At 47.9% G+C, this 14907-nt stretch overlaps 1 protein-coding gene across 1 annotated transcript in view; it reads left to right on the top strand.

The window, feature by feature from the left end:
• Positions 1-14907, top strand: part of SNRNP200 (small nuclear ribonucleoprotein U5 subunit 200) — a 442987-nt gene that overhangs the window by 407919 nt on the left and 20161 nt on the right. The window contains exons 38-39 of the mRNA XM_086943332.1: positions 7915-8079; positions 9016-9137. Of these exons, the coding sequence (XP_086799458.1) occupies positions 7915-8079; positions 9016-9137 (287 nt within the window). The remainder of the gene's footprint in view (positions 1-7914; positions 8080-9015; positions 9138-14907) is intronic.

The following is a 14907-nucleotide window of genomic DNA, read 5'->3' as shown; positions in this document are numbered from 1 at the left end:
AAAAGACATACTAGACACACAACACATAGAACACACTTAGGTTTTTGTACTCATTGTTTTTCAGACATACTCGTAGTCTTTGATGTCTACTGCATCATGAGCAAGTCCCGAGCATCAAGGTGGGTAGGTGGATCCACAATCTACAATGATAGAGAGGTGGACTCAGTGCTGTTACTTATGTTTATTTCTTACCTCATCCATCTACCTAGCAAGGCTGGATTCAGTGTGGAGAGAATACTCACGAAATCCGCCTGTATCGGCCTCCTTCTACCACCCCGTGCTGCTCCGCCGTGAATGAGTTGCGGACGTGTTTGGTGGTATTTAAAGAGGCTAGGTGAATTGTCATTGGTTAATTGCCGGAAGTCACAGGGAACATGTATGAAGACTATCCATTTTCGCCTTTATGCATGTGATTTAATTAACTTCGACATGTGACCTATTGGTGTTTATTCATTGCCGGAATGTCCATGTATGGTCTTTCCGTTTCCTGGCCAATCATGTGCTATTCATGGGTCCGGCGCTGAACAGAGAGAGGGGAGCGCCGTTGTTTACACGACTGTGTATCATGTGTGCATGCGCATGAGTTGTTTACCATTGGTGTCTATGCGCATGCGTAATAGCCGGTTGGGGGTAGTGCATATTCAGAGATGTGATTTTCAGCGTTAGCCCTTGTGGGCAAGTACCAGCCGTAGTGGTCAAGTGATTTGGCTCCACGGTATGTCATCGTTTAGTCCCGTGATATGGGTACCAAGGCGGAACACCCAACGTTGTTCCTTCTGGAACAGGCCTGATTCCGAAGGCAGTCGCTCAATGACAGTCCAGCGAAGATCATTTATGCAGTGCTGTAGTGACAGGAAATGTGATGCCATTTTGGTTGTTGATTTTTTACAACGTATGTTTGATTTATGTTCACCAATTCTTGTTTTGACCGGTCGAGTGGTCATGCCTACATATTCCAATCCACATGGACAGTTGATCAAGTATACCACATTTTTTGTGTTACAGTTTGTGAACTGGCGCTGTTCCCATGTCATGCCATTCCTGAATGTGAGGTTCTTGCTTTTCTGAGTCTGGTGGCAGCAGCTGCAATCACCGCATGGGAAGTGGCCCTGTACACTGGTCGGGTTCTGTCTCGCAGCCTGGTTTTCCCGTGGTCTAGTATGGACCACGATGTCTTTTATGTTCTTGCCCCTCCGATGCGCATGCATAGGTTTCTCAAAATTGAGGTTACCACAGTTCAGGATGCCCCAATGTTTCTCGATCACCTTTGACACCTGGTTCGATATTGTGGAGTAGGTTGTCACGCAGATGGGTCTCCTGTTCATATCCTTCTCTTTGGGATTTTCCTCTACGAGAGCCTCCCTATGGTTGTTTTTTGCGCGTTTTCTCGCTTTTTCAATGGTCCTCGTTGGGTACTGCCTTTCCACGAGTTTCATTGTTAGATCCTTTGCCTGACGGTTGAATTCGCTTAGTTCCGTACAGTTCCTCCGTAATCTCAGAACCTGTCCGTACGGCAGATTTTCCCTCAGGTGTCTAGGGTGAAAGCTGTCATAGCGTAACAGGCAATTCCTGGCGGTTGGCTTGAAGTGGGTGTTACTTTTTAGCCTTCCATCCTCGCTGTAAATGTTCAAATCTAGGAAGACCATCGACTTATTTGAAAAGGTGCTAGTGAATTTCAGATATTGGTTCTGGTTATTTAGCCAGATCACAAAACTCCTAGCACTGTTGGCATCACCGTTCCAAATGATGAAAATGTCATCGATGTACCGTTTCCAGATGGCAATCTGGGAACGGTAAGGATTGTTCTCATGCAGGATTTTTTGTTCTTCAAGATGGTGGACGTATAGTCCTGCCAGGCTCGGCGCAAACGTGCTTCCCATACTTGTCCCATGGGTTTGTAGATACAGTGTCTCTTTATACTGAAAAAAATTGTCTTGCAGGGCCATACTGATACACTCCAGGACAAGGTTTCTTGGTGTTTGGTATTTCCACGGTCGGCTAAAGAGTACCTCCTCGATTATCTCCAGTGTCTCCTCGTGGGGCAAGCTTGTTTATAAACTTTCCACGTCGAGACTCACTAGGAGCTGCATGGTTGGGTCAAAAGGTAGGTCTTCCAAGAGTTGTAGGACCGACTTGGTGTCCTTGAGGTATGTATTTGTGGCTTGTACCATCGGTCTGAGGAAGGCGTCAGAGAATTTTGATAAGGGTTCCAGGATAGACCCAATGCCAGACACAATGGGTCTCCCTGGTGGGTTGTCAAGATTCTTATGTATCTTGTGGATCCACCTACCCACCTTGATGCTCGGGACTTGCTCATGATGCAGTAGACATCAAAGACTACGAGTATGTCTGAAAAACAATGAGTACAAAAACCTAAGTGTGTTCTATGTGTTGTGTGTCTAGTATGTCTTTTCCTTTACAGATTGTTCTTTGTTTGGGGCTCCAGGTGATTGCACCTGTCTGAGCCAATACCTCAAGGTAACCAAACCTAATGGGTTTTTTCCTTTTTTGCAGGACATGTAAATACATGATCCCAACAAACCGCTGTAGGCACATTGTAGCCAACTTGAAACGAGTGATTTCACTTTTCATTAAATATAATTACCCCCTTTTTTTAGAAATACGTGAGTAGGGTTGGGAGTTGTGCCCCGTCCTGAAGAAGGTACACACGTACCGAAACATGTCGACGCACACCAGAGGTTTTGTCCGTAATTAAGACAAACCAACCTCGTCTTTTTCTGCACACCTTTTAATAGCACCAGCTAGGGGTACGAAATAAAGTTTTTTTCATTTTTCCCACTAGCCAGGTACTTTTTAATTTCCTCACCACGTTTCCCACTCACATTTAACCCTCTTATCACTCACAATCAACACACACCACACATAGTTTACACCTGTCAACGCTCCCACGTAGTCGTAGGTCGCAGCGTGCCGCATCCCTCTAGCGGGGTGCGAAGACCCCGATGATGAAGCATGACACCAAGGGGCCTGTTGGTGTGTGAGGGGTATTTTACACAACACTGAGTGCTCCCCCTCTCCTTCTTTCCTCACACTAGCAGTAGGATTCTTCTTGTTTATGTGACGGTAGCAGCACACCTAAGAAGACAGCACATACATGTCTACCCTTATCTGGACGACTGGCTTATTCAAGCAAAGACGGCCCAGCAGTGTGCCAGCCACATGTCCCACACCATTCATCTTCTTCACAGTCTGGGATTCTCGCGGAATTATCCAAAGTCACATCTTCAGCCCGCCCACGTGCGACAGTACCTGGGTGGGACAATAAACACTCTGTCAGCCAAAGCTCAGCCAAATTCAGCGAGGATAAACAGCATGCAACTGCTAATACAGAAGTTCAGACCCCAACACTCATTTCCAGCAAGAGTGTTCATGCAGTTGATAGGCATGATGGCCTCCTGCATCTTCATAGTCCCGCATGCAAGACTACATGTGCGCCCGCTCCAGGAGTGCCTAGCACGTCAGTGGAATCAGGCTCAAGGACAGTGGAAAGACCTAGTATTGGTGAGCGGTCGGGCATACAACTCTCTGCATTGGTGGAACCCACGAAACCTTTGCAAGGGCCGACCGTTCCAAGAGCCTTTACCAAAAATAATACTGACATGTACTCCATTACACAGCGCAGGGACTATGGACAGCACAACAAAAGAGGATGCACATCAACCTTCAGGAATTGATGGCAATCTTCATGGCAATGAAGGCTTTCAAAGTACACTTGTGCTACAAGGTCGTGTTGATCCGGACGGACAACATGACTGCCATGCACTACATACAGAAGCAGGGAAGAACACACTCTCCACAGTTGTCTCATCTGGCTCAGAGCATGTGGAAGTGGGCCATTCGGAGGAACATCTTCCTCATGGCGGAACACCTCCCGGGCAAGGACAACCAGATGGCGGATCTGCTCAGCAGACACAGCCACCAGATGCACGAGTGGGAGATACACCCATCAGTACTCCAATCGTACTTCCAGCAGTGGGGTCATGCACAGATAGACCTGTTCGCCACAAGGGGAAAACGCAAAATGCCAAAGCTTCGCCAGCAGGTTCCTACATCCACAGTCGCAGGGCAATGCGATATGGTTGAACTGGTCAGGCAAATTTGCGTACGCTTTTCCCCCAGAACCTCTAATACCGCTAGTGGCACGCAAACTGAGGCAACACTCGATGACACTCATCCTGGTTGCTCCAATGTGGGCACACCAACCATGGTACACCACGTTTCTAGAACCTTCCGTGGTACCGCATCAAAGGCTGCACATCACGCCCAGGCTTTTGACACAGAGCCATGGCGACATTCAGCATCCAGATCCGCAACATTTAACCTGGCGATCTGGCTCCTGAAGTCTTAGAATTTGGCTACCTCAACTTGCCGCCTGAATGTATGAATATCATCAAGGAGGCAAGGCGGCCCACAACTAGAGCATGCTATGCGGCTAAATGGAAAAGGTTTGTCAAATATTGTAACAACAATGACATTAACCCCCTGGATGCATCTATTCAAAACATTGTCTGTTATTTGTTGCATTTATACAGATGTAATCTAGCGTACAGTTCCATTTGTATACATTTATCCGCAATAGCAGCTTATCTTCAGAACAGGCAGCACCTCTCACTATTCAGAGTGCCAGCCACTAAAGCTTTTCTGGAGGGACTTAAAAGAGTGATCCCTACCAGACACCCACCTTCACCAGTCTGGAACCTGAATGTGGTCCTCACCAGATTGATGGGACCACCTTTTGAACCTCTACACTCTTGTGAGATTCAATTTCTGACCTGGAAAGTTGCTTTCCTAGTAGCCATTACCTCACTGAGGAGAGTTAGTGAACTCCAGGCACTAACCTTTCAAGAGCCATTCATATAGGTCCACGCAAATAGTTGTACTACGCACAAACCCTACATTTATGCCCAAGGTGATTTCGCAGTTCCACAAGAACCAGACCATAGAACTGCCAGTTTTCTTTCCTAATCCAGAAAATGTCGTGGAGAGATCCCTACACACGTTAGATGTCTAAAGGGCTCTAATGTACTATATAGACAGAACAAAGAATTTCAGAAAAACAAAACAGCTTTTTGTTGCTTTTTCTCCACAACACAAAGGCAACCCCATTTCCAAAGCAGGGATAGCCAGGTGGATCGTTAAGTGTATACAGATTTGCTATGCTAAGGCTAAACGCACACTAACCATTTCACCAAGAGCACACTCCACACGTAAGTTAGGAGCGTCCATGGCTTTCCTGGGGAATATTCCTTTAGAAGAGATATGTAAGGCAGCCACATGGTCCACCACACATACATTTACGACACACTACTGCGTAGATGTGCATTCTAAACAGCAGGCAGCTGTAGGACAGGCTGTTCTCAAAACTTTTTTTCAGACTGCTGCAGCTGGCACGGGCAGCCGCCGCTAGCAGGAGGGACTGCTATGTAATCTATGCACAGATATGAATTCAGCAGCCCACATGCCTCGAACCGAATATGCTACTTACCAGTAGGCATCTGTTCTTGGCATGTAGGGCTGCTGACATTCATATCGCCCACCCTCCTCCCCGGCGCCTGTAGCAGCTGTAGCATTCAGAATTGCTATGTAGCATGGACATCACTCACTGTATTACACTCCATCTCTGCCACAATGGCGAAAAACAATCTGAGGATGGAGGGGATGCCCATGCACACTGTAGTCCAGGGGAGGAGCCACCTATCTCGTGATACTTCGAAGACTCTTCCAGGACAACAATGTGCAATCATCCGGACCCAACACCAGGCGGCGATCTATGCACAGATATGAATGTCAGCAGCCCTACATGCCAAGAACAGATGCATACTGGTAAGTAGCCTATTCGTTGCTGACTGAAAGTGTACAACAAATGTTTAACACTGTCCTCTGATAAAGCCTTATTGCTTTCCCACACTACCACAAATAGAGAGTATGGTGCTATTTACTTTTACCTCTGCCTACCTTTGGGGTTCCACTGGACTCTGTGCACACTACACCTCATTTTGGTATAGTATATACAGAGCCAGCTTCCTACAAGGTGGTCACACCTCCCTGTGACAGGAAACCTATTGTTCCACTTTTCCCTGCTCGAGCATGCCTCAACAGCAGGAGGGCATAATTGTGTCTGTGGTCGGCAGCAGCGCTTTCTTGCAAATCCTGAAAGGCTGTTGTCAGGATTATATAGGGAGGTCCCCTAAGGGGACCCCCCAGTACATGGGAATCATACTTCCAACACTGAAATCGGTGTTGTGTATGATTCCAACATGTTTGATACCAAATATGACCAGGTTCGGTGCAGCCATTATATAGTTTGGCATGTCTTAATGATTGATGTCTACTATAGGTCTTAAAATGGCTGACCGCACTTACATAGCCTGGAGAATCTACCCCGGGATTTGTAGGGGTGTCCTGCTCATGCCGGGGCACCCTCACACTTATAACCAAGCACACTGCCCTCAGGACTGAAGACCCTACTATAGGAGTGACTTATTTTAAGTGTGGTGACCTCAGATATACGGAAACCTATATCTGTCGTGAGAGGTGCCACTACCAACTCAAACGGGCTGCAATTACAGGCCTGTAGTCACAGTTTAAGTGGACCCCCATGGGTGGCACAATACATTTTGCCGCCCATGGGAGATCCCTGGTGTACCTATGCCCTGCGTACCTCAGTACCATATACTAGGGACTTACGCGGGTACACCAGTAGCCAACTTTGGAGGTACCAAAGTACTTAATATGTCAGTTTAGGGAAGAAAGCACAGTTGCTAGGGTCCTAATTAGCAAGATTCCAGCAGACTAGGTCTAAAAAAAACACACTGACAACAGGCAAAAAGTGGGGGTAACCGTCTGGACCCAAAAAGAGCGTTATTGTTCTACCGTAACCGCGCTAAAGAGTTCTGGGTGGATGATCAACTCTTTGTGGGGTACATTGGAGCAAAGAAGGGACATGCTGTGTGGAAGAGAACCATCTCCCGATAGGTTGTCCTCTGCATTAAGATATGTTACGCGCTGGCAAAGAAACAGCCTTCTGAAGGCCTCAGAGCTTGTTTCACAACAGGTAAGGCAGCCACCACGGCTCTCCGGCGTGGTGTCCCAGTACTCGACATCTGCCAACGGCTACATGGGCATCCCTACATACGTTTGCCAAGCAGCATTGCCTGACAAGCAGGTCCGTAGGGAGGGCCTCTTTGGCCATTCAGTCCTACAGGACTTTCTGATTTAAACCTTTTCGCTGTCTCCCCTCCGGGGATGGTATTGCTTGGGTATCTGTTTAAGGGTAAGGAATTTGCATCTAGATGTCTATATGAGGTGGACAAGTTACTTGCTGTCGGTAACGCCTTTTCTGGTACAGATATGATCCAGCTGCAGATTCCTAACCGACCCACTCATCCTCCCCGCACTGCAGATCAATTCTTAATGTCAAGGCTGTTCCCCTTCAGGGCCCTAGTTGTCTAAACACACCACTGTCAGTCAACTTCATGGCTCCATGGTTCAGGCATGGAAAGCTGTGAAAACTTCTGCGTGCCGAGGCTGCGCCTATATAGACGGCACGGATGTCACGATGATTGAGACATCACGCTGAGTTGACCGGCGCACAGGGGTACTGCTCAAGAAAAACCTTCTGAATCCAGTCTGGGAAGTGCAAAGGTAGGGAATCTGCAGCTAGATCATATGTCTACCATGGTGTTCCCGAAGGTAAGTAACTTGTCCTTCTTGGCTCTTGCATCTCTCTTCTATTTCCCTTCCATCCAATTCATGTGTATAGTGCAGGCATGTAATGTTCACCTTAACATTGTATATTCTCTCTCTACGTGTTAATTTCTTCTGATCTACCTATATGTGTGTCCCACCGACATCTGTCATCTCACCTACTGCATGTCTTTCCTCTCCCTGCAGGCGTGTCCCACAGACATCTCTCAGATCACCTCTCTGAGCTTGTGGAACAGACCTTGAGTGACCTGGAGCAGTCCAAGTGTATTAGCATTGAAGATGAGATGGATGTGGCTCCCCTGAACCTGGGAATGATAGCAGCCTATTATTACATCAATTACACCACTATCGGTAATTTCAAAGGGAGAGGGTTTTATGGAATCTTGAGGCTTTCTTTCTAAAGAGCTAATGCAGTTATTTTTTTATGTCTCATTCTTGCTGCCTGTTAGTTTTTTAGATTCATCCATTGTTCCTAGTGCCTGTGTTTACCCACTTCAAGTCAAGTCAAATAATTTTTATTTGTTTTGGTACTCAATTGAGGACCACAAATTTTAAAAATTGCACACAGTTTGTTATACAATTCAATACATTTTCAATGAAGATTTTAAAAATGTATATATTTTATAACAAACGAATTCATTCAGCGGCCTTTTGCATATTAATAGAAAATCTTTAGCAGTGACTATCCTACATGTCCGATAGATAGGATCAAGGCATGTTAACCGTGCATTTACAACTTTGACATTTGGGCATATAAATAAGAGATGCTCAAGATTCTGGTTACCCCCCTGACAGAGTGAACATAGCGGAGAACTGTCTGGTCTCCAAGTTGAGGTAAAGGTTAACACGGGTAAGATACCCAGACACAACATCGTAATAGACCGCCTTGCACCGTGTGTAAGAGAATAGTCTAAGTAAGGCTGTTCATGCTTGTATTCCAGAGACTTAGCATAAGATTTATACACAGGTAAATTAGTACAGTGTAAGTGGTCAAGCTCAAAACTCAATTTGGGGGTAAAGTTTTTTAGAAAAAGTTTGAGTTGTGCCGGTGTCCAAGATAACAAAATTTCAGAGCTAATTTTTGCTAATTGAAATGCCGCTGTCATATTTCTGGAAAAGATAAAATGAGAAGTATCCTTATCAAATGTCTCTATCTTTAACAGGCATCGTAGAGTTCCTTCTTTAGAGTGGAGAAGGTTGTAAGCCCACCTAATGATGTTTGCTACGGCAACCCACTTCTTCTCACCACATCCTATCTCCTAATAAGTGTTTCTGGTTTACCTTTAGAACTGTTCAGTATGTCGCTTAATGCCAAGACGAAAGTACGTGGCCTGATTGAAATAATCTCAAATGCTGCGGAGTACGAAAATATCCCAATTCGACACCATGAGGACAACCTCCTAAGACAGGTGAGAATGCTTGTGTGCCTTGATTGCATGGCAGAATGAGCTCCTGTCTTTCGCAACGATATTTTAAAATTGGGTTAATCGTCAATAATTGAAAAGCTAATAGTGTTAGCTGAAGTCTATTGACTTATGTAGTTCTTATTTATGGCACTCTCTTCTGCGTCTGTTTTGTCAGTGTGAACACTGTGCCAAAATTACTGGTCTCTGCATTTGACAAGATGATCTCTGTGGCGAGGCTGTTGCTTGTTGTGCATACTTCTGTGACAGTTCTGCTTGTTATGTTTGTCGGATCTTAGGTTGTCTGCTGTTGCCAGGAAGTGTACTATTTAAAGAAAGAGATAAATGGTCTTTTTTCTTTTGCAGTTTCTTGTTTTTTAGCAATGAATTCTAAACTTTGGACTTCAAAATTAATAATGGAAGTGCACATAATATGAGAAGTGATTTTTTTTCTCTCTCACAATTGTCATTATTAGGCCTCGCCTTGGCAGCGCATGTGCTGTCGCTTTGAGACATGCTGTTTCAAGAGTATGGGCTTTTAGCTCTGCCCATCTGCCGCCCATGTATTTAATTGGCTCCTTTGATGGTCTTTTGGAAATAGTTTTTTTCCCATTGGTTAATTTGTTTAGTTAGTCCCTCCTTAGTACCTCCTTTTTTCCTGTTGTAACCTCCTGTGAGGACTGCCCCTGTTACACGTGTTCTTACTCTGTTTTATTTACAGTTTGTGAGCACTCTTTTGTTACTGACTTTTTAGTAGCTGGTTTTGCAGGAACAACACACTCTCCCACTTCCGCAACCTGCCCTGGGGGTCTAACTGCACCGTCACGCTGCACAGGAGATTAAATTTGTCACAAGCTCTTCAGTTCAGACAATTTTTCCCACTTCACCAACCGTAATGCATTTGTGGCGCCCGCTCCACAGTCTCTATTAATTTGTGAATGGCCAGCCTGTCAGAGACTCCACTCCTAGCTTTGCTGTACTGATGCTTGCGGACAAAGGAATCTCCCACTGGGCCTCCCCCTCCTTCCCAAATCGGACATGTGACCACCGGCACGTAATCCCCAAGCACAGATGAAGGGCTTCAGCTGTGGGTTGTATTCCAGCGGCCGCCACTCGAGAGCCCCCCCCCTCAGAGCAGCCCCTTCTGGCAGCAATGCTGTAAAAAAATGCGTTCATATGACAGAATTTGTTTTTTTGTTTTATTTGTTTTGTTTCGCTTTGCTTTCGGATCAAAATGTGCTCAAATGTTGGGTTTTCAGTATACAACGGGCTGACAGTTCGGTGTTTGGTTTTTGTGTTATTTATTTATTTTTTATCATTTCTTTTGTATTAACAGTTCGACCAAATCACAACAAATGATTTACAAGCAGGCTGTTACTTCCTCCACAGAGATAATACACATTAGGCAAACTAAGTCACAATTGTTACATAATTGATTTGTGGGGTTTCCAGAGTGCCTGAGACCACCTGACGACTTGGGGTACAAATGTCCCCTCTATACCTGTTTCACGCTTCCCACTCCTAAACCCGTTTCTTGGGGCATCCCCTAGCTATGTAGACTGACTTTTCTCTGTACATGCACCAATCCAGATCTTCCTTCCACTTCCCCAAATGGGGCGCTTGACTAGCCCCCCACAGCTGTGCGATGTTGCGTTTTGCGATCATGTATGCCAGAGTGACCCATTGCGTGGTGTATGTGTTGAGATCCGTTGGCTCCCAAAAGTTTGATAGGCATTTTCGAGCTTCCGGCCGCATGTCTACTCCCAGCATGGTCTGCAATATGCAGTGAATGTCCGTCCAGTACTGTTCTATCTGTTGAAAATCCAACAATATGTGTATGAACGTTCCCAGTGCCCCACATCCCCGTCTGCACTCCCCATTGTCCACCCGTTCCATTGGCACCAGGCCCGGCCCGTTACATAAATCCTATGCAAATTCTTTAGCTGCACCAACCTTAACCTGGCTTGGATTATAACCACTCGGGAGGAAACCACCTCTTGCCAATCTTTGTCATCTAATTCTAGTCCACCCCTGGTCCATTTCACTCTAAGGTTCGACAATGGATCCTCCATATTGTTGATCAGTTTCCTATATATTAGGGATATGGTCTTTTCTGGAAGATGTCTGTCGAGGATTCTATCCTCTAGAGGGGAGGCTTTCGGGAGTGACGTATCACCCGGTACATGAGTGAGTAAAGCATGGCAGATTTGAAGGTAGCGGTAATGCTCGGTATCCGAAAGCTGATAGTGCGCTTGAAGTGCCAGAAACGGTTGTATCGTTCCCTCTCCCCAGATGTCTTTGATTCAGGAAATTCCTATGAGGTCCCATTTCTGAAACCCCTTTGATTTCAAGAGGTTACCCAATTTCTCTGAACTCCACAGTGGTGAGGCTATGGTGGTTTATTGTCCCATTGCAAGTGTTTTGTGACAGTGTGCCATACTTGTACAGCCTGTGCCGTGGATCCAGTCAGCGGGCTTTGTGTTATATTTGAAATATAGATGTCATTTTTATTATTTTTTATCATCTGATAGAAACTACTAGCTGCAGATTCCTTAACGTAGAATTATCCCTAGGCATGAGACTGGATCCGGAAAACTTTTCTGCCACAGCATCCCTGCGTGCCGGGGGGACGGCACCACGTGACTCCGCCCTGACGTCGTCCGCGTTCGTGACGTCAGCGAGGATACAGAAGTCCCACCCCAATGCGCCTACGTCAGTTTTTTCTCTTTTCAGCATGCAACGCGGATCCGGATTGTGTCCTGGCCTATTTTCAGGGCTTCTATCCCTTTTCTGGGTTTGGCGTTAAGTGAAACAGTGTGCGAATGCCTTCGTGCTTCAAGACGTGTACCTCCTGTGCACGTCCCATGTGGGCAACGGACCCTCACCCGATTTACATGTGGTGCCTGGGTGAGCACCACTACTTGGAAAGGTGCGACACCTGCCAGCACCTTAAGCCTAAATCACGGCGGGAGCGCCGGATGAAGTTGCTGTCGCCACGATTGTCCAGGTCGGTGTTGTCTTGTGTCCGTCCCCTACCTCGGAGGCAAGGAGCCGCCGGTTTCGTCTGCGGCATCGTCTTTCACCGCGGCCCCTTGGGCGTGGCTCACTGGTTGGTAGGTCCTTCAGTTTGTCTCCAAGGCCCTGTCCTCCTTCCTTGGCAGGCGCTGTCTCCCCCGGGACATGCGCCCCCGCCTGTCACCTCCCTACCCACCGTTTCACAGAGTGGAGGCAACTAGGGCCCAAATGACAGCCTATGCTGCGGCTCTGCAGGCTTCTTTGGCCTTTCCTCCACCTCCTGAGACGTCTGCGGATCTCTTGCCTCGCGCGGGGACTTCCGCGGAGTCGCCGGCAGCTCCGGCCTTGAAAGTTTCAGCTTCAGGTCATAGGAGGGTGGCGTCGTCTAGGTGTGGTCCTTCAGGGCGCCCCTTTTCGGTGCCTAGCGTCCCTGCCTCGCCGCAAATCCCTAAGGGGCTCCTTGTAGAGTCGCAGGTGATCGCCGGGACTCCAGGCTTGCCCCCGAGTCCCCCTCGGTCCTCTGAGCAGGCAGCTGCCTCACCAGAGGTCGAGCCGGTGCCGTTTTGACACCGGGAGCCTTCCTCCCCGGTTCCGGTGGAGTCGAGGGTGGAGGCCGGTACCTGGGGCGCCTTCCCGAGTCCCCATTCGGTCCTCGACACGGGCCGCCCCATCTGAGGCCGAGCCGGTGCCTTTTCGGCGCCGGTCCTTCGCCGTACCGGCGTTCACCTCACCCCATTCTACTGGAGAACACATAGTGGCAGAAGTCGACCCGGCGCCACGGGTGCCCACTTCGGCGTCGATCAGGCACCGATGGCGGACTCCACGGAGCCCCGCTGGCGTCTGGTTCTGGATTAGTCTCCTGAGGTCCCTTCTTCTCCAGAGGTCTGTCATCTGTTGGTGTGTTCCTTCCCGGAGACAAGGCGCCCTGTTGTTGCCTTTTCACCGGCATCTTCCAGGGAAGGCTCTTCGCTGTTCCCATGGCTCGAAGCAACACTGCTTGCAGGTAGGTAAGTCCGTTACTGGGGCCAAGCTTTGGGAGTTAGAGCAAACACTTGTGGCACAGGGGTGGCCCTATACTTGGTGCAAATGTTGCGTCAGGTGCCCAATGCTTTTCAATAGAGAACTTGCTTCGGAGAAACAAGCTGCAGGAGGGAGACCAGCAGAGGTAAGTAAAGATGTTTAGGGTCACAGAGGCCCAGTCTGTTCAGCTCACCAAGGCCCAGGAGCTTCTGGTGCAGGGGTGTCCATAAGCGTCTGATTCTTCTTAGGGGAGCTGGCCGTGGTAGGCTGCAGGCATGGTCATGAAGTCCAGGAGGAACCTGCTCTGGATACTTGCGGTTCCGGAGGACACCATGATCCTTTGTGTAGGTTTCTTGGGTACAGATCCGCTGTCTTCTGGAGTCTCTGGTCTTTATCGAAGGGAAGGCAGTCTTCCTCTGGTTCTGGAAGTTGCTGGCTGCAGGACAGGCACATTCTTCTTTTGCCGGGTCTTTGAAGCTGGAGAAAGGCCAATAGGGCTGGGGCCAAGTCAGTAGGCGTCTTCAGGCTTCGCTGCAGGGTGGTTTCTTCGTTGTCCTTCTTAGGTTGACGAGAACTAGTTTCCAGGTCTGGAGGAGCCACCTAAATACTAAATCTAGGCGTGTTTTTGGGGAGTAGTAGGTAGGGCCAAGAGGCACCCTATCTAGGGTGACTACACCCTCATTTATACCACCCTCCTGCAGGAGGGGGCATAGTCCTAGCCCTGATTGATGGGGTCTCTCCATCTTCAAGATGGCGGGACTGAAAGATGTGCTTCACCTCGCCTCCGTCACCTTAGGTTTTCCCACTGGTTTTCCCACCCAAAGTGGATGTGTAAACCGGGGGTTGCCATCTGCTGCCAGCAGCAGAGGCTGGGGGTCACATCATAAAGGCGGCAGGCCTTTGAAGCTTCCCTTTTGAGCAATGTGCTCATCCTGAGGGTGGATGTGTAACACCTCCACCCAGGATGTGCATTGTTTCTGGTCCCAGAGAGCAGATGCTCTCAACCCAGGGGTCCAGAAAACGGGGTTGGTAGGTTTCCAGGGGGCACCTCTGAGGTGGCCTCTGGGTACATAATTCAATAAATCCCACACTGGCATCGGTGTGTATTCATTGAAAGGAGTAGTTTGGTACCAAACACTACTGAGTTCAGAGAAGCCATCATGGTGCTGGGGAAGGAATATGCTACTTACCAGTATGCATCTGTTCTTGGCATATAGGGCTGCTGACATTCATATCTGTGCATAGATCGCCGCCTAGTGTTGGGTCCGGATGATTGCACATTGTTGTCCTGGAAGAGTCTTCGAAGAATCACGAGATAGGTGGCTCCTCCACTGGACTAGCATGGGCATCCTCTCCATCTTAAGATTGTTTTTCGCCATTGTGGTAGAGATGGAGTGTAATACAGTAAGTGATGACCATGCCTGAGAATGATTCTGAGTGCTGCAGCTGCGACAGGCACCGGGGAGGAAGGCGGGCGATATGAATGTCAGCAGCCCTACATGCCAAGAACAGATGCATACTGGTAAGTAGCATATTCCGTTCGAGGCATGTGGGCTGCTGAATTCATATCTGTGCATAGAATAAATAGCAGTTACTTCCTTAGCGGTGGTTGCCCGTGCCAGCTGCAGCAGTTTGAAAAAGAGTTTTGAGAACAGCCTGTCCTACAGCAGCTTGCTGTTTGGAGTGTACATCTATGCAGTAGTGTTTGGTAAATGTATGTATGGTGGTCCATGTGGCTGCT

The sequence above is a fragment of the Lissotriton vulgaris genome, chromosome 11 (genome assembly GCF_964263255.1).
Source record: "Lissotriton vulgaris chromosome 11, aLisVul1.2, whole genome shotgun sequence".
Taxonomy (NCBI): domain Eukaryota; kingdom Metazoa; phylum Chordata; class Amphibia; order Caudata; family Salamandridae; genus Lissotriton; species Lissotriton vulgaris.
Note: the sequence above shows the minus strand (reverse complement) of the source record. Positions and strands in the feature narration are given on the sequence as shown.